The sequence below is a fragment of the Amyelois transitella genome, chromosome 5 (assembly GCF_032362555.1).
Source record: "Amyelois transitella isolate CPQ chromosome 5, ilAmyTran1.1, whole genome shotgun sequence".
NCBI classification, from domain to species: domain Eukaryota; kingdom Metazoa; phylum Arthropoda; class Insecta; order Lepidoptera; family Pyralidae; genus Amyelois; species Amyelois transitella.
This window is the reverse complement of record NC_083508.1, coordinates 5241338-5264795: the sequence shown is the minus strand read 5'-3', so window position 1 is coordinate 5264795 and position 23458 is coordinate 5241338. Positions and strand designations below refer to the sequence as shown.

The 23458-nt window shown below is 35.1% G+C and overlaps 3 protein-coding genes across 9 annotated transcripts in view; 2 read left to right on the top strand and 1 right to left on the bottom strand.

The window, feature by feature from the left end:
• Window positions 1-275: 275 nt before the first annotated feature.
• Window positions 276-7360, bottom strand: LOC106139048 (late secretory pathway protein AVL9 homolog). 2 transcript variants are annotated; one of them, XM_013340385.2, is made up of 7 exons: window positions 7290-7340; window positions 5317-5514; window positions 4882-5098; window positions 4496-4685; window positions 3182-3897; window positions 2120-2303; window positions 276-1790 (listed from the first exon to the last, which is right to left on the bottom strand). In XM_013340385.2, exons 1-7 carry the CDS (start codon window positions 7308-7310, stop codon window positions 1487-1489), a joined length of 1830 nt encoding a protein of 609 aa, XP_013195839.1. In that variant the 5' UTR covers window positions 7311-7340; the 3' UTR covers window positions 276-1486. The 2 variants fall into 2 exon arrangements, with proteins under 2 accessions (XP_013195839.1, XP_013195838.1); XM_013340384.2 differs by having other exon boundaries at window positions 277-1790; window positions 7166-7360.
• Window positions 7361-7961: 601 nt separating this feature from the next.
• LOC106139052 (large ribosomal subunit protein eL30) lies at window positions 7962-10148 on the top strand. Its single transcript, XM_013340390.2, has 4 exons — window positions 7962-8090; window positions 8174-8230; window positions 8498-8643; window positions 9952-10148. Exons 2-4 carry the CDS (start codon window positions 8210-8212, stop codon window positions 10124-10126), a joined length of 342 nt encoding a protein of 113 aa, XP_013195844.1. The 5' UTR covers window positions 7962-8090; window positions 8174-8209; the 3' UTR covers window positions 10127-10148.
• A 2428-nt stretch (window positions 10149-12576) lies between these two features.
• Window positions 12577-23458, top strand: part of LOC106139088 (serine/threonine-protein kinase tousled-like 2) — a 36456-nt gene continuing 25574 nt past the window's right edge. Inside the window, exons 1-2 of one of the 6 annotated variants that reach the window (XM_060954743.1) lie at window positions 12577-13065; window positions 15204-15257. In XM_060954743.1, coding sequence (XP_060810726.1) covers window positions 15233-15257 — 25 coding nt within the window. In that variant the 5' untranslated portion in view covers window positions 12577-13065; window positions 15204-15232. Of the gene's footprint in view, window positions 13066-15203; window positions 15258-22856; window positions 23337-23458 lie in introns of those variants that run through there. The other 5 variants (XM_060954747.1, XM_060954746.1, XM_060954748.1 and 2 more) reach the window with 5 other exon arrangements.

Here is a 23458-nt window from a genome sequence, read left to right as displayed (position 1 = left end):
AAAGTGACGCCCATTGGACCTGTGCAAACTCTGCAAGGAACTCATGTTGAATTATAGTTAGGTTGACATTAATTTGCCTGAATATCATACAGGTCTTCTCCCGATGTTTTTCTCACCATAAGAGCAATCGACGCTTTGCCTACCATTATCATTAATCTGCTGGAGTTGGCACTTATCAGGTATGGAGCCTGACGTGCGCATATGACATTAGCTGTAGACAATTATATACAATTGGTGCGACTCAATTAAAAAAAAAAGAATTTCCCAAAGAAAGAATCATTATATTTAAAATAAATAAAAAAAATAATATAAAAATAAATGATAACATAAAAACATGACAATAAGCATTCATCTTATTATTTTATTTCAATAATTAACTTTTTACACACCAAGAACTAACATATACTATTTGAATATCAACAATAAACTACGTTTCAGAGATCACAAACTGTATCAAAGTCTATTACTTATAATATTATCATCTACATTTTAAAAGATACACATGTTTTAATTTCATATAAATATTAACTATTGATGAAAAGCAGCAAGATTATCCAATTGATAAATCTTATGTGACTGCCAGTATTGAATGAAGAATTTTGAGGAAAGTAGAACACTGGTCTATCAGAGAAATAGCAACAGTTTATTAATAATATCACAACATTAACAAAATTATTGTGCATTATTAAACCAAGGAAAAACAAAGAGCAGGCTACATTGCGAATGGCGAGAAGCTAACATCGAATGCTATGTTCAAATTTATTTTCATTAAATTTGTTTCAACTGAACTATTATCTGCTATTATCTGTGAAATGTGAACAGGAGAAATATGTTCACATACTTTTAACTTGACATGTAGAATTTATAGTAAAAATACTTAGAAAACTAGTTCAGCTCGTCTCGCACGTTCTAGTTGTGGCCTGTGCTTTTTGTAAATAAATATACACGCCCTTGGTCTTAGTGACATGTCTCTGAGAAAATAAAAATCACAGATAAAATAACAAAAAATATAGTCAACATTAATTAGGATTTCAGAATTTTCAGTATCTATAAATTTTGGAAATGGTAAATATTATGGTCAAAACTTGAAAATAAGTTATTTCAAACTGGATTAAACACATAACAATCAGTTTAGAAGTGGAAGATTATAGGTTATTTGACAAAAAAACACTTTCCAAATTAAATGTTTTCTTCATACCTTTTTATGATACCTATTTTACTAAGGATTTATTTCTTTGCATGTTTAAGTGGCTTATAAATTTTTATTTAAAATGAGTTTTATCTAAAATGTAGCTACGGCAATCACACGTTCCCCGACTCCTTGAAGTCCTATCGCGAGGTATTGTATACAAATGGTGCTTGATACTGATATCCTAAAATAATGCCAGCCAACCTGCTTCCGAATTTGAGGCCGATATCGCTAAAATGATTGCAAATCGCACAAGACAATTATACAGTGCAGTTATATTGCACTCTATTACCCTCACTATACGACTTGTATTTTGCCGACATTGCTCGCGGCGTCTTCTATGGATTTGTCCGGGGGGTCGGGGTCCGTCGCGGCGGGGAGTTGTTTCTTGTTGTCGTCGTCGTCGCGCGCGTCCGTGGCGGGGTCGGTCGCTGTGCAGGGCTCGGCGGCGGGCGCGGTGAGCGCGCTCCACCAGCCGGAGAGCGCGCCGCGCGCGTGCGACAGCGCCCCGCCCACGGCGCGCGAGGTGGTGGCCACGGCGCGCCCGGTGCTCGCCACCGCCGCGCTCACCTTGCGCCCGCCCTCCGTGGTTGACATTGTGCTGCAATAATGAAGTCATTAGAAATTCACAAAAAGAATACCACTTATATATTTAAAAAATATACTCGCAGAACAATTTTATCATATAATCATCAATCATCAATTTATATACATGTTATCACGTCTTTATCCCTTACAGGGTTAGACAGAGCCAAAGGAAGACTGATAAGCTATACAGCTTAATAGTAAAATTGAGATTTACATGTGATAGGTTGTTGTAACTACTGAATTACTTTCAATGAACAAATACGTTTTTTTTATGCAGAAGAACATTCTCCTCTTATCTGAATTGTATAAATACAGATAGATAATAAAAAAAAACAAACTTACTGAGCAAATTTCAATTTCATGTCAGCCACTGAAAGTTGCCCCGAAAACGGATGGACAGGCATTAGGTTCGCAAAAGCCTCAATGTCACCGTTGTTGGTAGTCTTCAACCATTGTTGGTACGCCGGCGTCGCTTTGAATGCGGACATAAACTGAGCATTATAAGAATCCATCTCTCGACTACCCTCTGAAAAAAAGTTTTTAGAATAATTTGTCAACAACGTTGAACAATAAATAAATATGCTAAAAAGTGTGATCTAGTATAGTTTATGTTTTTTTTTACTTGAGGATTGTGTGCTGGATTGTAATACTTTTAGATCCATTTTCGAACATCAGGGTTGAGCTTAGCTCAGGAACCTCGTTAAGATTTATAGTTGGTTAAAATCAAAATTCGGTGAGAGTACCGAATTTTGATTACATACATCAATTTATTAAAATTTGACATTCCATTTAAAATTATATTACTTATTTAATATTCAATTAAATTAATTAATCATAGCAAAATATTCTTTCGTACACATTGTTTTTTTTTCAATTCTAATTCTAAGATTGGTAATTGGGTAGTTATTAAAGAAAATGCTGCAGTGCAGTTTGTTACTACTTCTTCTGCACTGACGCTTTGGATGGCGACAGTAAACTTACAAACATACATATAGTTACGTCCATATCCCTTGCGGGATAGACAGAGCCAACAGTTTTAAGAAGATTGAAAAGGCCACGTCCAGCTGTATTGCTTCATGATGGAATTAAGATTCGAATAGTGACAGTTTGCTAGCCCATCCCAACTTTATAAACCTTTCCTTTAGTCACCTTTAACGACACCCATGGGAAAGATTGAATGGTTCTATTCTAAACTGCTGGTAAACCACACGGCATGGCAGTAAACTTAGTTTCAAGTAATTAATTGGACAACAATCAATGTTGTGAAACCAAAATGTGTGATGTTTGCAATTACTCAATAATAGTGAATAAAAATTTTGGATTTGAATGGACATTGATGATGTGTACCTATGTATTAACTAGGTAGCAAGCAAAATGATACTGACACACAGATACGGTATTTACCTGGCAGTAATGAAGTCCTTAGAAGGTAAATTAAGTAACTGGAAAACTGTTCCCTTATCCACTCATCTCCCTGCGTAGCACCGTGACGCACCACGTGGTCCGCGAAACGAAGGTCCTCAGTCCCCAGGGCCAGCTGTCTCCTCAACATCAAGTCTGAAGTTTCTATCCTCATCTCGTTTAACTCTACTAAAACATCGAACAACTGTCTCTTCTGTTTAAATAAAACATTCGATGCTCCAACTACGAATCCTTGTACGGCTGAATCTGACAATAGATCGAGATACTGCAATGACAGATAGGGTAAGCAGAGATAACCGTCCTCAAATAATGGAAAAGGTAACCCGCATTCCGTCTGGTCAATCTGCCGCGTTAAATTGTAAAGGCCATCCACACTCATGTCTCTTGCCATTGTGGGACTTTGTTGCGCTTCTGTTACGATTTTTTGAGTCTTATATTTCTCCCCGATACTATGACATTTCTCCCTACCCTGGTCACCCAAGTCCTGCCTGTCCACCACGTCACTGAGTATGGTCTCATCAAAACTTTGTCTGCTTACTCTATCTTTTTCCTCCAGCATGTTCCCTGTTTCTTTTGGAGTCAACTCCTCACTTTGTGTTGAACCATTTACATATGGTTCATCATTGTTTAATATGTGTCCACTGTCAATTGTATCTTTTTCTTCGTCAAGAATTATTGGTGACAGAGGCCTTGACAATCTGTAAAAATAATTAAAACGAATAAGCATTTTATTATCGTGCCGTGTGGTTGCCGGCAATATAAAAGAGAATAAGACCACTTCTTCATCTCTCCCATGAATGTCGTAAAAGGCTACTAAGGAAAAGGTTTATGAACTTGGGATTCTTCTCTTTGGCGTTTGGCTAGCAACCTGTCACTATTTGAATCTTAATTCTATCAATTAGCTTAACAGCTGAATGTGACCTATCAATCTTTCAAGATTGCTGGCTCTGTGTTTCCCGCAAAGGAAATAAACGTGATAATATGAATGAAGGATTGAAAGCATTTTATTCATCTTCTATGCCTTATCAATTTCTTTTTCTTTGATTCCCAAAAAAATTTTGCTGGAGCAAATACATTTAAAAGCACACAAAAGAGAACCTCATGATGATCATCAGTGATTCCTGGAATATCTCAATGGCTGAATACAGTAAATCTTCTTATTTCTGTTCACAAATCATCCTTAAATCAAGGTACAGATTAAGTTTATGCAATAAAGAGAAGACACTTGCAATTATTTGTCTACTGGTGTCTGATGTAGGTTAACCCTGTATCATCCTAAATACAAAAGTTACGTACACAACATTAGCTGCTTTAGTCAGCCCATGTTCTAGACAGCGCGGCAATAGTGACACAAGAGTTAGGAGTGCCGTGGAGAGTGGGCCCGCTGGAGAGCCGTACATAAGGACCTTCCTTCTCAACAACAATAATTTGAAGAGCAGTAATGCCTTATGCCTCCAATTGTCAATCAACCGCATTACTGACAATCCTGAAAAATAATTTTCATCAGTACTTTTATGTTGTTTTCTGAACAACAACAGAAAATCTTTTCTTTGTAAGTAGATAATAGAAAACAACAACAGAAAATCTTTTCTTTGTAAGTAGATAATTGAAGAACTTCTAAAATGGCACACATACTTTAATGCCTTTAGAAGTAAGTTGGTAGAGCTAATGGCTGATTGTACCTTCAAGAGTCTGGTCAATTTGGACTGGGCAGCTATTCAAGTGTTTGTAAGCATCTTCAAGCAATTTTGTCTGTGAGAAATCCGCCTGAAGAAACCAAGCTCGGACCACCAGCTCCATCTTCACAGCAAGCCGTCCAAACAGAGGAGCTCGACAAACAACACAAACACTCTTTTGTACTGAGCTCCTTGTCATATCTTCTGTCTTCTGAGCTACTTGCTAGAAAAATGTTTTATTATGATCACAAATTTGCTTTTAATACTAAACAAATTTAATTAGATTACAGCTTGTTTTGACAGTCCAGAAAAATATTTGGGTGTGTACACTTGACACAGAGCAAAGCAAACAAACTTAAGTAATAATGCCTGGATAATGATCTGGATAAAATGAATATAAGACTGAAGGTGCATCTATTTAAATAAATCAGAACCACTCACCTCCACAGGGATCTGACGAAAACATGATATCCCATAAACAGTATGGTCTGGTTCTGTCAAGCCTGGCAAGTTGAAAAATATAGTGTCAGAGAGGTAATTATGCGAGCCATCCGGTAGTGCTAGAGCTGGCAAGTGTCGCCACGCTGGAGGCAACTCGGTCGGCCTTCCCGGAACTAGTTCTGGATAACAGTGTTCCACCTGCAACAAATAACAAAGTTAATTGATAGAGAAGGAAGGTTTCTGAGAAGACCGCTAACCATCCTAGGTAGGTATATTAATATTATAATTGGGAATGTGTGTTGCCTTGTCTATCTTTCACGTCAAAACCACTGAACTGATGATCATTAAATTTGTAGAGGTATTCACATGCAAGTGAAGCCCGTGTTGAAAGTTAGTTCTATGTAAACCTAAGTGCTATTGATTTATTTTTGATAGGCAGGACAACAAAGATGTGTTGTTGATAACATAGAATAGATCACAATAATTATTTTTAAATCCTGTTAAACAAATCCTGTTATCTACAGTTGGATGCCTGGTGTACCCCTCCAATAATTTTGAAAATGCATTTATATGTATATTTATGTGCCTGTGGTTCCCGGCACCAATACAATAAGAATAGGACTCCATCTCTTTCCCATGGATGTCGTAAAAGGCGACTAAGGGTTAGGCTTACAAACTTGGGATTCATTATTAGGCAATGGGCTAGCAACCTGTCACTATTTGAATCTCAATTCTAACATTAAGCCAAATAGCTGAATGTGGCCATTCAGTCTTTTTAAGACTGTACTTATACTATTATGTATGTATATATTTATTGTTGTTTATTAAAATAAGTGAGGATGATTTTATCCCCCATTAGCAAAACTCGATACCATTAATCAAATAATTAATTTTGTTAATTGTTAATCCATGTTTACTAAAAAAGTTACCTTTGATAAACTTATTTGCATATTTATTACATTATTTAATATGAAGCATTAAAAGTACAAAAATATGAAGAGTAATTTCTTATTTTATTTCTTACATTATCACCAACCTTTATAGTACATAAGATTTTCCTAGATATGAATTATTTATTATTCCCTTAATAAATGCAGTGATAAGTGCTCTGAGCTTTAAGATGCTAGTGTTTATATCAACGTGCTTGCGACCAGGCAGAGTGAGGTCAAAAGCACTCAAATAATTTAAAAAAATATATACTGAAAAAACAATTTACTTTAAAATTTATACATTTTACTTAAATTTTTTAAGATCTGTTTAATATCTCCAGTGAAATATTACATAAATAAATTTTATCCGTTAATATCCCTTACGGAGTAGATAGTCAACAATCTCAAAAAAAATCTGAAAGACACAATGATGGCATTGAAATTCAAATAGTGATAGGTTGCTAGCCCATTGCATAAAATATTATTTTTAAACACAGTACATACCTACATATATTTTAATTTTTGTAAATACATATGATGATGGTGTATTATTTCTTTTATAAAAGTGAATATGGTGTATTGTTATGGTCGACATGTACTAGAAGCCCAAAGATAATTAGGTAATATGTAAATTATTTTCCGATGTAAATTAAGTTTAAAATTTTTTAAATTTTAAAAGAATAAAATTTTTACACAAAGTACATACCTAATTATAATTTTGATATAGGTAAATTTAATATGATGATGATTTATTATTTTATAAAAGCGAAAATTATGTATTTTTATGGTTGATATGTACTGGGAGCCCCAAAGAGAACTAGGTAGTATGTTAATCCTCTTCCAATGTTACTCCTAAATTAGAAATTCTTTAGTTCTACACATAATACAGTATCGATTATGAGCCATGACGCCCTACAAACCTGGCATCCCTTTTTGTGATGGAATCCCACAACAATAATGTTGAGAACTGGTTCATTTATGATAGACATCGTGTTAGTTTACATAACTCGCACACGATATTTATCATTGATGTTCTTTGCTTACTTGGTGATTTAACATTTTCATTTTTAAGTGAACTCTTACTTAGCCACTCGCACACACAAAATAAAAAGCATACAACAAAGACCAAAATGACGTAAATCTGACAGTACTGACACTTATTGACATTGACTGACATATTGATCTTGGATAGAACTGATTACTGCCCAGGCACAGACATATTTAAATCAATACAAATGTTTTTAAATCTTTATTCATTTTTTATTGATATTTTTAATATGTATCCATTATATTGAATGGCAAAGCCTCCTCCGTACCAGCTTTTACTGAAAATCAGTGCATTATGTAACCTTATCATACACATGCATATGCTGAGTGGAAACCATTTTGGTCGCATCATGTAAGTTTTTTATTTCTATGATTATATTACATTTTACGTCAAACAAAGATTTTGCTTTCTTTCTTTCTTACCCCCTTAAAATTAATATTATTACCAACCCCAGTCTTCAAGGGAAAGGAATCAATGCAAGAGAGCAATAACTATCGCAGCATAAAGATCTAGTCCCAGACAATGAAGTCCTACGAGGGAATTAATAGAGACCCGGATCTGACAAGAAAGAGAAGAATAGACTAGTCTTGATGTAGAAAACCGACTAGATGACATGTTAACCGTATTGTATAGTAATTACTATAATTTGTGGAACGGACAATATTTGAGATCTATCTAACTGAAGATTTTGGCAATTTAGCGCCTTTTATTTCGACAGCTGGCGACACTGGTAGCGTCATCGTCCGTCATTCCGTAGCTGAAATAGTTCTTTTTGATTTGTTCTCTCCGAGAAGCACGTGAGTTTGTATAAAAGTTATTTTAATCCTTTTTTTAGAAACATTATTATACTTTAATGTTAATTAATTAAATTTTGTTGTAGTTGCAGCACATTTGTTGTGTCTATCAAATCTGCAAAATGGTTGCAGCTAAGAAACAGGTATGTACGTCGATTATATAAAACACGTGTATTCTTGTACTCCGGGGACCTTTGGCATGATTGATTCATTTTATTGAATATAATCTCCGAATTTATGGTCCCAGATTATATTTGTTACTCGATAGGCTCGCTAATTAAATTCGTAATTTGCGGGGTTGAGAATGTCACACACAATTTTAGGTTAGAATCAAGTGAAGGTTCACGTTGATGGCAATCAAGAATCCTCAAGTTTGTTAATTTATTTGTATTTCTTTTTTTTTTTTTCAGAAAAAGACCATTGAGTCTATTAACTCTCGCTTAGCTTTAGTGATGAAATCTGGAAAATATTGCTTAGGTTACAAACAAACTCTGAAAACCTTACGCCAAGGAAAAGCTAAGCTGGTCATCATTGCCAAAAATGCACCTCCTCTCAGGTGAGACTACTAAGAAGTAGAGTTTCCCCTAACTTATTTAAAATGTTGGGAAGCATATGGAGTCTTCGGACAAAGAAGTATGGATTCCCTCTTAATCAGCAAATGTTGTCAATATAATGTAAATTACTAGCAGTACTACAGTCAGACTTTATTTGATATTTGATTAATAAATTATTGCTGATATAAATAGTGGGAAACCTATGGAGTAGTCTGGAAGTATCCATATTTGCTTGCTCATTCAACCAGGTGAGATTCTATTCATTGTATAAAATGTTGATTTTTCCAGTTGGGCTACTAATCCTACTGAACAAATCAACATTAGTACATATGTTTACTTTCTTTTTTAATCCTTCCAGTATCTAAATTCAGTAAAGTTTCAAGTTCAATATTATTAAATGCTTTTTTCACTTGTAGTCAAAAGTGCCAATGTTTTTTAACATGTTTAATATGGTACAACTAACAAATATTCAGTTATAGTTAGTTCAATCAATCAAGGGGAATGACATGACTTGTTCAATCATGGTCCTCATCATTACTATTTTCTAATGTACTCTTCCTAAACATAGTTTACCCTTAGCGATTAGGACATTCAGTTTTCCTGTATCATCTACCAGCATGATCATGTTCATGAAACTATGATGTAGTGCTTCTTTTCGTACATGTTAAACAAGTTCTGCTTTCGCTGTAAGGACTATTTCATCACATCTTTCACTCATACATTTTCCTTGGCCTCTACTCTTACGTCTTTGTCATCAGATTGAATATTTCATCCCTGATTTACTATTTCATTTCTTCTTGTGACATGTCTTTCATATTAGAATTTTCAGGCACAACAAGGCCTTTTAGTTTTTAAAAGACTGTTGGGTATGTCTTCCCCGCAAGGGATATAGACATGTGTGAATGATATAAATATGTATGTAAGATTAAGTGCCGACACCTGAAACCACGAGGAAACTATAAATATCGTTAATTTGTCATGTTGGTTTATAAAATTTTGCATACAAATTCACGGGCAAACAAACAACCTAGCCCGCAAAAGCCATTGGCAAAACTGAAAGAACTTACGTCCCAGAAAAACACAGTACCTGTAGGATTTGTGATAAACAACAATGTGTGTGAGCAAAGCTGTGGGCAACAGGTAATAATAAATAGCAAATAATATTAAATAATACATCTGACTATCTTAAACCACAAATGTTTTGTCTGTGCTTAGGTTTGTGCCATTGGTTACAGTTCACGTTGAGAAAGTTGCCAAATGGGTATAGATATTGAAATCTGCTTTTTATTAAATCATTATTTTTTTTACAGGAAATCTGAAATAGAGTATTATGCTCTATTGGCAAAAACTGGAGTCCACCACTACAGTGGCAACAACATCGAACTTGGCACAGCTTGCGGAAAGTATTACAGAGTTTGCACGCTCGCCATTACTGACCCTGGTGATTCTGACATCATCACATCCCTGCCAGAGGCGTCGGCGTAGGGATTTTTAATAAATTATTGAAAAAAAAACTTAGTTTTATTCTAAAAAGAGCTAGATAGGTCTCCCTATAACTCCCGTGTGACCATCCCAACCTAGGTAGGGGAACTTAACCCATTGAACTCGAAAATATGAATAACTTCATAAATAAACGACCGGTTGATAAGTGCATTAACAATCCTTGCAATTGGGTAAAAAAACACTGGCACTTATGAATGACTACAAGTGAAAAAGCATAATATTGAGCTTAAAACTCAAATAGCCGCGTACTTCCAAGTGCCAGGTATAATCCAGTGAGTCGAAGTTCCAAATGTCTGAAAGGTAGGTAAAAACAACTAAAGTATTTTTTTAATTATTATTACTACGTCTATATTCCTTGCGGGGTTGTCAGAGTATTGAAATACGCTACGTCCAGTTGTTAGTATTGAGATTCGATGGTCAACACGAAAATATTTTCAATTCGAATCAGTAGTTCCTGAGATTAGCACGTTCAAACTCTTCAGCTTTATAATATTAGTATAGATGTACATAATATATTTTTCTATGATCGGGATTTGGGACACACCCGGCTGGGTATACTATGCCCAGCTATAACATGAGACTTAACTTTGGCACACTGAACACGCCTTCATAACTCTTTACTTATTATATATTTCCGTGACAATACTTGTGCTTTAAGTCAGTGATTATAAGCGTGCCCCAAATACGTGCAACTTTGAGTAGGTATAATTATTTTATGATATAAGTATGATAATTCGTTTTTAACTATTTATAATTAAGTGGGGATACTTGAATGCTTGGACCAACTTTACTTTGTTGGATTTATAAATTTTTAACTCTGGATGATTTAAAAATTTACTTCCCACAAATTATCGCATATATAATTAATTCGCATGTATTATCTCTGAGGAACCAAATAGTCCCAAATTCGATCCTCAGTTTAAAGAGAACTTTATTCGTTGATTCGAAGCCTTGGCATCTATTCACGAAGCTTGATGAGACACAAGACCTTTTCTACTCTCCTCTCTTTCTATGGGTGTGATTTTCCAAAATGATAGAAAGCGAGAGAAGATAACTTATTTGTCAAAACTTTAAATCGTTGTCTATGTCAACAAGCACAGAGTTTTGCAAAGGGAATGGACCCAATGTTGCCAACGTAGCGCTTTTGCCATTGGATTTATCGTTTTAATAAAGCGCTAATTTTATTTGATAAGGCGAAAATATTGTTTTCGAAAAAGAGAAGATAATGTGTATGAGTCTTTTGACAAAAACTGGAGTCCACCACTACAGTGGTAATGACATTTTTTAAGTAGAAAAGGTTGACCAAGTGAAAAAGTTTACATCTTCTTCTTCCTTCTGGCGTTACTCCCGATTATATCATCAATTTGTATAGTACGTCCCTTTATGTTGAATAAATTTGTTATTATAATATTTTTAATGTGTTTCCGGCAGTGCCGTGTGGCTCCCGGTACCAATATAAAAAATAATAGGACCTCTCCTTCTCTGTGCCATGGATGTCGTAAAAGGCGACCAAGGGATAGGCTTGTAAACTTGGGATTGTTCTTTTAGGCGAAAGGATAAATAATTTTTTTTAGCAGTCTGCCCCACGAGGGATATAGATGTGACTATATGTATGTATATTTTTAAATCTGTGGTTATGTTAAGGTTGGTGTGAGATAAGTTGCGATAAGTGAGACAACTGTTTTGAGCCTTTTACTGTTGAAAATTGCGGCTTTGCTTCTATACTCACAAATGAGTAATGTCAAATTCGTAAAAAGTTGTTGTGTATTGTCTCAGAGTTGCAGAACGTGCGATTCTCTTATTGAAGGAATGGCCTATCCATACTGTACTAAATTATAGATCCTAGAGTGTGTTTGTTTGTCAAAACCACTGAACAAATTTCTATAAAATTTTGCATAGGTATATGTATTTAGTGTGGAATACGGAGATGGATGGATTGTGCTGTTTTGTATGTTTTTCTCTTATGGCGCAATAAAGAATATTTACCTATCTAACTATCTATGGGCAGCATGAATAAAAATGTCTATTTCTTCGTACATATTAATATCGGGATGTTTTGAACCGATTTGATTGAAATAGGTATATTTTTAAATTTTTTGCTAAGGCATCAGATAGTATCTTATAAATTACGTCGTTATAACGTTTTAGGTTATATTAAAAGTTTAAAAAGAAAAATGTATTTCAAACCTTGCTCAAACAAAGCAAGCTGTCAAGCTAAAGTGATTTATTTTATCATTTGTCGCTTAATACGTCATCCCTGGGAAAGAGATGGAGTGGTCCTATGATAAAATGCCGGGAAACATACAGCATTCAACATTCGTATGGGTTGTATTGAAGTTGTTGAACTAAATGTGCAGCTGTGTAGTGCTGCGGTTTTTAGTGCCCAAGTTATTTATCGCATTTCCATAATAGGCAGTTGGAAACACTTGCGAAAATGTCGGGACCTGAAAATAAAATGAAGGGAAACGGGAATACACAAGCGTGTGGTGTAGTGTGTGTGTGTAGTCTACTAGACACAGATTTAAAAAATTATGTCTGTGTTTATAAAGTATACATAACTACTTATCTACTTACATTGTGATGAAATGATGTGTTTTTGTTGTTTACATTAAAATATTTTACTTTGTGTCTTATCTTTAAATTAATTTTTTTGTGACGTTAAAAAATTCGTGTAGGTGGACTTTTGGTACCTACTGATACATAGTGGTAGTGATTCTTGATGGATTCTTGTACAGATAAACTATTTTTATCAACAGTATAGGTACTACTATTTTAGTCGCCATTTTCGCCAGATTTTATTTGTATGGTCTATTTACTAATAAAAATAAAATTAAAACAAATGTTTTTGTGCTTTTTGTGAGAATTTGCAAATTGTAGTGACTTTGAAAAGTATCATGTTTGGATTTGACTTCATTCCTAAGGTAAGTGTGATTAATTATTTGTGAAAGATTTATGCTTTTGCACCAGCGCTATTCTGTTATCATCCAAAAATGTAACCTGTTGGTAATTAATAATTACAAAATTATGGTGCAGGTTTTAAAGAAATAGGTAGTAAAAAGGCAGGATGAATGATTATCCTTACATGTTTTTAAATGATTTAATTTACAATTTTTAGATAATTTCCCAAGGATTATAGTAAAAGGCAACTAAAGTAGGGGTTAATAAATTTGAGATTATTGTTGTGGGTGATGGGCTAGCAATTTGTGACTATTTGAATTCTCCATTCTACCAAGCCAAAAGTTTACCGTTGCCTATCAGTCTTTTCAAAACACTTGGCCCTGTCTTCCCCATAAGGGATATAGACGTGACTATATGTATGTATGTTTTTAAATCTGTATAACCACAGTCAAATTTGTGTGTGTGTGAAGGCATTACTACACTAAATAATTTATAGATCAGAAAGTGTGTTTGTTTGGCACAGATTTCTATAATATTTCCCATTCATTTAATGTGGAATACAGAGATGGACAGCATGAATAAAAGTGTGTATGTTAGTACAAACTACTCTAAGAAACCTCTGACCCAATTTGATTAAAATATATTTTTAAGTTTTTGCTTATGCATCAGAAAGTATGTTATAAATGACGTAGTTATCTCAACTCCATCATTCGGAAATGCAGCTGAATGTGGCCTTTCAGTCTTTTTGGTTTGGATCTTGTTGGCTTGGCTCTGTCTACCACATAAGGTATATCAATGTGGTTATATGTATGTATGTATATAATTCATTGCAAGTAAATTTTATAAGTTTATATTATAGTGGCTCATAGCTGGTCTATTAATTAAATTGCCCGAAATAAATTTTCCATAGTTCATTTTAAATGGAACAGAAAATAAAATTATTCAACAAAGTTTTTGAAAATACCATATATTTGTAGTTTTGAATAGTTAAGCACCCAACATTTCACTCTTTGTGTTTGCATTTTTTGACATTTAGTTTAATGGTAGCTTTTTTGATCAACAGAACATTTGTCCTTTCCAACGTTGTATTTGTTTTGTTATTCTGCTTTTATACATATTATCTATAATAAATAATAATAAATAAATATATACGGGACAAATTACACTGATTGAGTTAGCCTCGAAGTAAGTTCGAAACTTGTGTTACGAGATACTAACTCAACGATACTATATTTTATAATAAATACTTATATAGATAAACATCCAAGACCCAGGCCAATCAGAAAAAGTTCTTTTCTCATCATGCCCTTGGCCGAGATTCGAACCCGGGACCTCTGTTGTCACAGACAAGCGTACTACCGCTGAGCCACAGAAGCCGTCAATGTCTGTCCATTAATTTTGTTTTAACAGGGGATGCTGCAGTTATGATTAATGTTAATGTATATAATTTCAATAATTTTTAAAAATGACCTTAAGAATTTGCAGATTTTATAATCATATTTATTTACCATTTGTGTTATTAAATGCCTCAAATATTTTAGTTATTTTGATATATAGATTAGTCATAATATTGTTAAAAAAACTCAATTATTTATAATGTTAGACAAAAAGGTATAGATATATTTAAAATGAATTGTCTTTAGGAATTGCAACAGAGTCTTTAGAATATAACAATGAGGCAATGAGTTGTTAGAATTAAAATTAATGTTTGAACAAGGTATAGACATTCACTTTTCTATAGCTCTGTCACTTCTTTGATGTCACAAATTCCTTTATTATGACATTTATTATCATGTTACCATAACCATTGCTAGACGAGGCTTCTTCTGAGTGTTCATAAAGTCATGCAATATGCTTCGTTCTTTTTTTTTTCATAATCACTTTAAAAGCAACTACCGTCGGACCGCCCAACCATACCCAACCCAAATAACCCAACAACTATACCAGAACCTAGCAAAGACGTTGTTTAGCTTATTTTTTTGTCACCACAAACAGCGAAAAACAAAATTGTCTATTCACAATTGCAAATAATGAAGTACGTAATTATAAAAGATAATTTTAAGAATTTTGTAATGGTTTAACGTCTGTGTTACCCTAAGAGTATCGATTTAATTATAAAGTCTTGCTATAGAGTTTAAAGTGAGGTCTGTTTTGTTTACAGGAATCGAAATATACTTTACACCCGTAGGCATGACGGAGAAAATATTATTTCCCGGTAAGTGCAGTCAAACATTAAGTGACTACTTACATATTTTTACTCACTCTTGTTTTAATTTTTTTAATATGTTGTATATGTTATGTATTTAAATTCCATCAAAATTACTAAGCGTAGATAATAATGGACGCATGTCTAAAAAATTGCTTACTTATTGCATCTTTTCTTCCATCGTAAATTAGAAGAAATAAAAAACTTTTGGGTGGCTGTTTATCCAGACATCTGATAAAAAGTCATATAGGCCAATGATTGCTGCACCATTTGTTTCCTTAAATACGTAAATTTAAAATTGTTTAAACAATTTGCAAACTGCATACAACTTATCCAAAAATAAAAACAATTATTTCTTTTGCTATAAACTTTAACGTTTTAAAATGTATTTGTTATATAATACTCTAAGCGGCATTGGTTCTTATTTTTTCCGTTTCTTATAATCTACGTCATAGGCCGCCATACCAGATCAATAAGAATGCGATATCACTTCAACCCGCGTGCCTGACGAATCTGCCACGCCTGTTAGATTCGTTCGGACGACCCTCCCGACTCCCGCGACCACCTCTTACCTCTCCTATTATGCGATTCCCGTCCCACCCCACGAGCATATTTTTCAAACCGCTTTGCCACTCCAAGAGAACTGCTGATATTGATTTTTACTCCCACCCTTGAAATGGAATCGTAAAAATAGATGATCTATTGTCACTATTCCGTATCACTACCGACAAACAAATATTTCGCATACCAACTAATATTATAAATACGATAGTAAGTTTGTTTGTAACGTCTTTAAGGTTAAACCACTATATCTCCATTACATTTTGCATACGCACAGTGTGCAGTACAGAAAAGTAATAAGTATAACTCTTAGAACCAAGTAATATAATTTTGTCTATTTATAAATAGTTTGCGTTTTGTGCCGTGTGGTTTCGGGTATCAATAAAAAAATGAATAGGACCACTCCGTCACATTCCCATGGATGTCGTAAAAGGCGACTAAGGGATAGGCTTATAAACTTGGGATTCTTTCAGGCGATGGGCTAGCAACCTGTCACTATTTGAATCTCAATTCTATTTTTAAGCCTAACAGCTGAACGTGGCCTATCAGTCTTTCAAGACTGCTGGCTGGCTCTGTCTACCTCGCAAGGGATATAGACGTAATTTTATGTATCTATGTGGCGTTCCGTTTGTCTTGCTATAACTCGACACGCGTATGGATTGTTTTTCATGGTCCAGGAAAGGGAAGGGAAGGTTTAAAAGGGTAATCGAAGTACATACTTACACCATGTTATCTAGTAAATTTAAGAGCTGGCAAACCGCTGTTGCTGAGCACCATTCGCGACAAGGCTTTGGTTTTCATATTCTTCTAAAACAAGAGATTGGAATTGAACTAACGTTATGTATTGATTTATTTTTTTTACTAAATAATACGTACGTATAATCATATCGACTTTATTCCCTTTAATCTACGTTCTTAGCTGATCTTTGGTAACCAGACAAACATGTTTATTTTAAATTATTTGATAACCAGTTACAAAAATGGAATTTTATTCGTCGTTATGTTACCATGTTTCATAACCAGCCACGTAAATACTTTTTGTTTTCTTTATTCATAACGGGGTAGACAGACAACAGTCGGGCAAGGATTAAAGGGCCACATTCAGCTCTACCTATGACTTTATGATAGAATTGAGTTTTAAGCATTGACTGGTTGCTAGTTGAAAAATAATTAAACAACTAGGTTTAACCCGCAGCTTCGCCCGCGTTAGTTAAGCACCATCCAAAAAAAGTGACGAATAACGCTTATGGGCGCACCTACCGTATTGTTTTATTATAATAAAACTTTTTATGGGGGCAGCTGTCTGTCAACTGTCAAAGTGGTGCTAGAGTCCCTTATACCCATAAAAAGCAGATTTATATAGTAGCGAAAAGTTTAGTCAAATTTATAGAGAAATAACACGTTGAACAGTTTTCCATGGTAGTAAAGTGGATATACCACGTCTTATCCAAAGACATAAAAAGTAGTAGAATATGTCTCAAGGCAAAAAGTTATCCAAAATTTAAGGCGACTAAGTATTCTAGTTTATGTCGTAAAAGTTTATTGAGAATTTCTTGCGGGGTAGACAGAACCAACAGTATTGAAGAGACTGATAGGCCACGCTCAGCTATTTGGCTTTCTGATAGAATTGAGATTCATGTAGAGATGGTTCCTTGCTTAACATAACAAGTTACCAAAATTTTGTATACGAAGCATATTTAAGTTATCTGGCATACAAATATTCTGACGTCACAACTAGGTATACTTTTGTATCACATAAAATCACATTATTCACATTTTGGACTTGGCTCATACAAACATTCCGGTGAGGAGTGAGAATTCATCTTGAGTTGTTTTTTTTGTTGATTGATGTAATTATTATACTAATGTAAGTTGTAATGAGACTAAAACTTGTTAGCGAAGGATATATTTGCGCTATATAACTATATATTTATATACCACTTCTGTCATATACGTCCATTTAATTTCATATTTCATTTCTGCGTATTGAAATAACATTACCCATATTTAAAAAGATCAGTTATTTTTTTTTTTTCAATTTAAATTTTCAAAATTCAAAAATTGATTTTAAATTGACTCACCTGATGAAAACTATAAAATACAAATATTAACCTTACTATTTTAGTTTATTATTGTTGATTTATCATAGTCAAAATCATTGTCATTATTACTGTATGTATTTTTTCTTATTAAGTGTAATCATGAAAATATTGGTTTTGCCCAAAATACATATGTCCATACGTATACGTATCCTACTAATATTATAAATGCGAAAGTTTGGGAGTATGTCAGCATGTCAGTATGGATGTTTGTTACTCTTTCACGCAAAAACTACTGAACCGATTACGATTAAATTTGGTATGTAGGTAGACCCAGAATAACATATAGGCTACTTTTTATCCCGGAGTTCCCGCGGGATTGATTGTTATGATACCACGCGGACGAAGGCGCGGGCGGCCTCTAGTAAATAATAAAGCCTAAACGTATACTTCGAATTTTATTAGCCTTTTCCCTGTTTACATTTACAATCTGCACGAGTTGAGAAGCAGTTTTCACAATAATTTTTTTTTATTTGCTACTAGACCATCATGGAAGCTGCCGATTGTTTAAAGTTATTGTAAATAGAGCGAAAAATTTCGTCTCGTGTTACAAAATCCTATAATGACTGTCCAAAACTTAAGCATACGCATTTTGAATTGGGGTTATTTGTTTTTGTGCTATCCACATCTGATTCTCTCCTGTAAAGAGGACATTTATATAGTTAGTGCTTTTGTGAACTGTGTTTTTTTAAAGTATCATTAGTTTACTTAAACTAGTTTTTATTCATAACACTGACACCTCATTTTTGTAAGTATTCAACAACTCGAATAAAAACGTGCTTATCATAGTTTTATGTGCTTGTCTCCTACTCTTATTAATTAGCAGCTTACATTTTTCATATATTATCAATTCTTGGTTACATAATATCGTCTTCAAGATCCTCTTAATGGGTTTTGAAATTTGTAAATTCGTAAATACTAAGAAATTAGAAGAAACTATGTTCCGTGGCAAGTCATAATAGGGCCAGTGAACTGAACGTTGATCTACGAGTGAAACCCAGCCCACTCGAGGTCGACGAACTGTTCATTTCGCTGCATCCGTTGCAAATACTTACGCGGCGCATCGATGCCGCCACCAATTCTGTTGACTCAATACACCACTTCTTCATTTATCCAAGTGAAAAACTGGTCTCGATTTGCAAAGAAATCGAAGCAAACGAGGTTCAGGTGGTGCGCCGATACGGTATTAGAAAGTTGTGCAGACATCGTGACGACTGCGTTCAATAATTTCTCATCAGAATCTATTGTCATTTTCATTATAAAACCACTCGTACTCTCTGCCTACCAAGTATTAACTACGGCGGAATTAAAAGTCATGGACAGGTTAATTTAATTTATCATCAAAATATTCACCCAAAAAAAACTTATTTTTGTCGTGGGCGTTATACTTTGTCAATTTTTTTAAAGAAATACCGAATTATTTATTTGTGCATAATCTATATTAGCAAAATAATACTTACTTCAAAACTGACATAAAATACTCAAATCATTGCATAATACGCTGGTTTGTTTAAGTAGAAACTTGGTTTTGAAATGTTAGATGAAATTAAAAGTAGGGGGTAATTATTTTTTTTCATCTTACCCATAGTGTGGGGTGTGTGTATCGTCAAATAGGTCTTTAAAAAATATTATGGCCGAGAACACCATTTATCAATTTAAGGGTCCGTTTCTGAAATATTTGGTTTTAAAGTATATTTCGTTTTGTTAGATGTCCCTCTTATCTGAACAATAACGAAGTTTTTCTAAAAACTATTAGAGCTGAGGAGAAAGTAAAAATTAAAAAGTTATAGGCGACCAACTTTTAAAATGTACGTACTCGGAAAAGTAAAATTTCATATATATTTTATTGAAAAGTTGGTAGTTAGTTACGTAAAATAAGTACTTAAATAAAAAGTTCCGTGAAATATTATATAAAATTATTATATAAAATATAGCTGAACGTGGTCTTTCGGCCTTTTCAAGACTGTTGGCTCTGTCTACCCCGTAAGGCATATATTATACGTGGCAATGTGCATGTATGTTATTGGTAAAAAAAGTTTAAAAAAAAAACAACATTATAGCAAGTTTAGCATATAGTTTTCTGTTTGGCGCTTGGGATAACTTTCTTTAGTAACCGCAGTCCTAGTTTAGGTATTTGTGAGTGTTCACAAATATCTAAAAATAAACATTTTGAGTTAACACGAGCTCAAAGTTGACATTCGCAACTACGGAACCCTACAATGCGTGGCCAGGCACGAAATTTGAATGCATATGTCTTTCTTTTACTTGGTGGTAAGTAACATAATGCCTATACATTCTTAGCTTGAATCACTTGAAAGTTTCCAAGTTGTAAGCTAGTTAAATGCGAGCTCAGAGTGCTGTGGTTATTCGCTTCGATAATAATTATATATCATATCATATAGATAGATATCTTTAGGGATAAATGTTTATTTTGGACATGCTTCATTATACTTAATATTTTTTGTACGTTGTGTAATATGTGCCGTAAAATATATCGGCATAATCAAATTTGGATAGCAAAAGATTTTATACCACGCTCGCGCTTTTAAACTCAATGTGTTCCTGAAATCAAGTCTTCTATCAATTAGTAATCTAATTTTTTTTCTCTGCATACTCCATCTGATTTTCACTTATATAACTGCACGGCAGATTTAATAAATACGACAAGAAATAAATATTAGAATGAAAATGATACAATGGAAAACAAATTGGAAATTTATATTTTTTTATTTTTCACGTGTTAATTATATTTGGCGCGGCTATGTTCAAGAAGTGTCGTTTTAATCAGAGGGAAGGCAAAAAAGAAAAAAATCCTTTAGTGTAGGTAGACTCGACATCGGGGTAGGCACAGGGAGATGGGTGCTGAGGGGGAGTGGTCGGTGGTACGAGGGAGTTATATAGTGACGTGATCACGTGTACATTTTGCAGCCTGTATTGATCCTGTCGTCTTTTTCTTGTTGTTAAGTGCGGCAGCCCTTCGTTATATTTAATTCAAGTTACATCGTAGTCAATATTGTTCATTTAGCAATGTACAATTGTACATACAGTACTGAGATTTAGCCTGAACATTTTTTTTAAGACAAAGGCACTACAACATATCTGAAACACCAACGTGTACGTTTATAAAGAATCCGTTAAAAATAACCTACCTAATAAAAATAAAAAATACACAAAAGTAAAAAAAAACAACAACTTCGTTCATCTTTTTTTTCTTAATTAAGTTTCTCCATGATCACTTATCGGTTTCTAATGTTTTTCATTAAAACGTTCCCTCATGCAAGAACAATTTACATCATCTTTGAATACTATAAAACAATTTAGCAAATAATTGTCACTTAGCTCTTGCCTACGCTTTGGTTATTTTTGAACGCACTGGTTGTTAGTTGTTCAGTTTGTGCTTTTACCTTTTAGTTCAAATTCATAAGATTGGATGAAAATCTCATACACACACACACACACAATCACGTCTATATCCCTTGCGGGGTAGACAGAGCCAACAGTCTTGTAAAGACTGATAGGCCACGTTCAGCTATTTGGCTTTAAGATAGAATTGAGATTCAAATAGTGACAGGTTGCTAGCCCATCGCCTAAAATAGGAATCCCAAGTTTATAAGCCTATCCCTTAGTCGCCTTTTACGACATCCGTAGGAAAGAGATGGAGTGGTCCTATTCTTTCTTGTAATGGTGCCGGGAACCACACGGGAAAATCTCATATTCAAATATATTTTATTCATCTAGGTTGAAGTAAGTTTTAGAAAATATATTGTTGTGAATGACCATTATCTTTACTGCGTTGTCGCTGTGGTGCGCTCAGCTCGGCGTCCATCGACCCAACTCACTCGCACACAATGAGGCCCTTCGCCTCTACGTGTTATTTAGAAACCTACACACACAGTAGTAGGCATATAGCCTATATTATGTACATCTAGGTGAGCCTCGTATTGTGCAAGTAAAACTTGCCAACCTTCCACTCTATGTATCTATTATATTCACTTCGTATTCATGCATTACATACATACACGTACCAATTCTATCGAGGACTGGAGAATATTTTTTTGTTGCCCTGTTATCATTAAGTTTATATTATGCCTCTAAGGTCATCGAGGTAGCTGTAGTTAAGAAAAGAAAAAAGCCTTTCTTTCGATAGATTTTACAAGTACGTACCTAAAGTAGATATGTAGTTTCCCCTCAAAAATATCATAAATTTGTATGGTTAGTGTGTGAATCAAGCCAATGATTTTGTAAGAGGAATCATAAAGAGTTTAGACGACTTGAATGAGGTGCGAGATTGTGTACGCTCTATTTTGGTCGCGGTCGCGGTGGCGCACTCGTCGGCTAATCGGCGCGTCACGTGACGAGCGCCGGAAGGACGGGGGGTGAGGGCTGGCGGTCCGCGGCAGGGGCGTCGGAATGCAGTCACCACCGCTCGATGCACAGCATAGCTCTCGCCGATTGATCGTCAAAGTGCACACTGGTCTAATATTTACTAAATGCTACACATTAAGTGCCATATGACAATGTAGCATGACAACAAATACTAGTTTCATATAAGTCAAAACTAGGATTATGGTCTTGGATTGGATGGAACAGTCTTGGTCTTAGATGGTCTTTATCGAATATCTGCAAATTAATAAACAATAATTCACACTGACCCTTAACTTATTAATCTGCTCATGCTCATACTCGCATATGGGTAAGGTATATATTTAAATACAAAATACTAAATTACAAGATACACAAGTTTCATTTTTTGTGTGAACATCTTGTAATAAATTGATAGGATTGCTCTCTATTATTTTTGTATTCCTCTCTGTGTAATCGTATGCTCATTCGTGTTGGTTGGGATGAATTTGTGGTATATAGGCAGGCAGTAATTGCAGCGCGCGGATTGCAGGCGATCGTCCCGCGCCCCTCTGCTCCGTCCCGCACTCGAACACCGTAAGTAAACAGTCTGGTGTTTATCCGCGTCTCGCTCACACCGACCGTGTCGTGTTGCGCCTTTGAGGTGCACCTCGCTGTTCCTATTATTTTCGTGACGGGTATTGCGCCGAAGCCGATTCCCGCATCCTCGCCCCCGAGACGCAAGGTCCGGTCTCGCGGCGGAGGCGGCGGCGGCGGCCGTTCGCATCGCGCGCCAGTCCGCACCCGAGGCTGACTGTCGCATTTGTCGGTTCGTTGAAAATGTGGCACGTTCCGAATACGTAGTGAGATCGTGACCGGTCGGATGACGATTTGTTCGATTTAGTGGCTGTGATATTCCGTAGAACAGGTGACGTGTTGGTGTTGGTGATCGGATTGTGTTTGCGTGCTGATGATACACGTGAATGTGGATGGAGTTCGGAGTGGTGTCGGAAGATGCATTTCAAAGAGTCTTTCGCGATGAGCGATCGACCGAACGAGCGCGGACGGCGCAACTCCCGCTGCAAGGGTAGGTGTCTGCAGCCGGCGACTGCCGCAAGCAATCTGTCTGTTCGTTCGTCGTTCAACTGAATGAAACCTTGCCATACAACTACATACAAGCACAACATGGCTGCAAGTTATCCGATTCTT

What these genes read in the sequence shown, in the direction of transcription:
- LOC106139048 (XM_013340384.2), bottom strand. Translation starts at nt 7,234, where the DNA reads ATGTCTATCATAAATGAACCAGTTCTCAACATTATTGTTGTGGGATTC. An exon ending in ATCACAAAAAGGGATGCCAG is followed by an intron (nt 5,515 to 7,165) that starts GTTTGTAGGGCG and finishes TATTTGTTGCAG; the next exon opens with GTGGAACACTGTTATCCAGA. An exon ending in ACTAAAGCAGCTAATGTTGT is followed by an intron (nt 3,898 to 4,495) that starts GTACGTAACTTT and finishes TTATTTTTACAG; the next exon opens with ATTGTCAAGGCCTCTGTCAC.
- LOC106139052 (XM_013340390.2), top strand. Translation starts at nt 8,210, where the DNA reads ATGGTTGCAGCTAAGAAACAG. An exon ending in TGGTTGCAGCTAAGAAACAG is followed by an intron (nt 8,231 to 8,497) that starts GTATGTACGTCG and finishes TTTTTTTTTCAG; the next exon opens with AAAAAGACCATTGAGTCTAT. An exon ending in AAAAATGCACCTCCTCTCAG is followed by an intron (nt 8,644 to 9,951) that starts GTGAGACTACTA and finishes TTTTTTTTACAG; the next exon opens with GAAATCTGAAATAGAGTATT.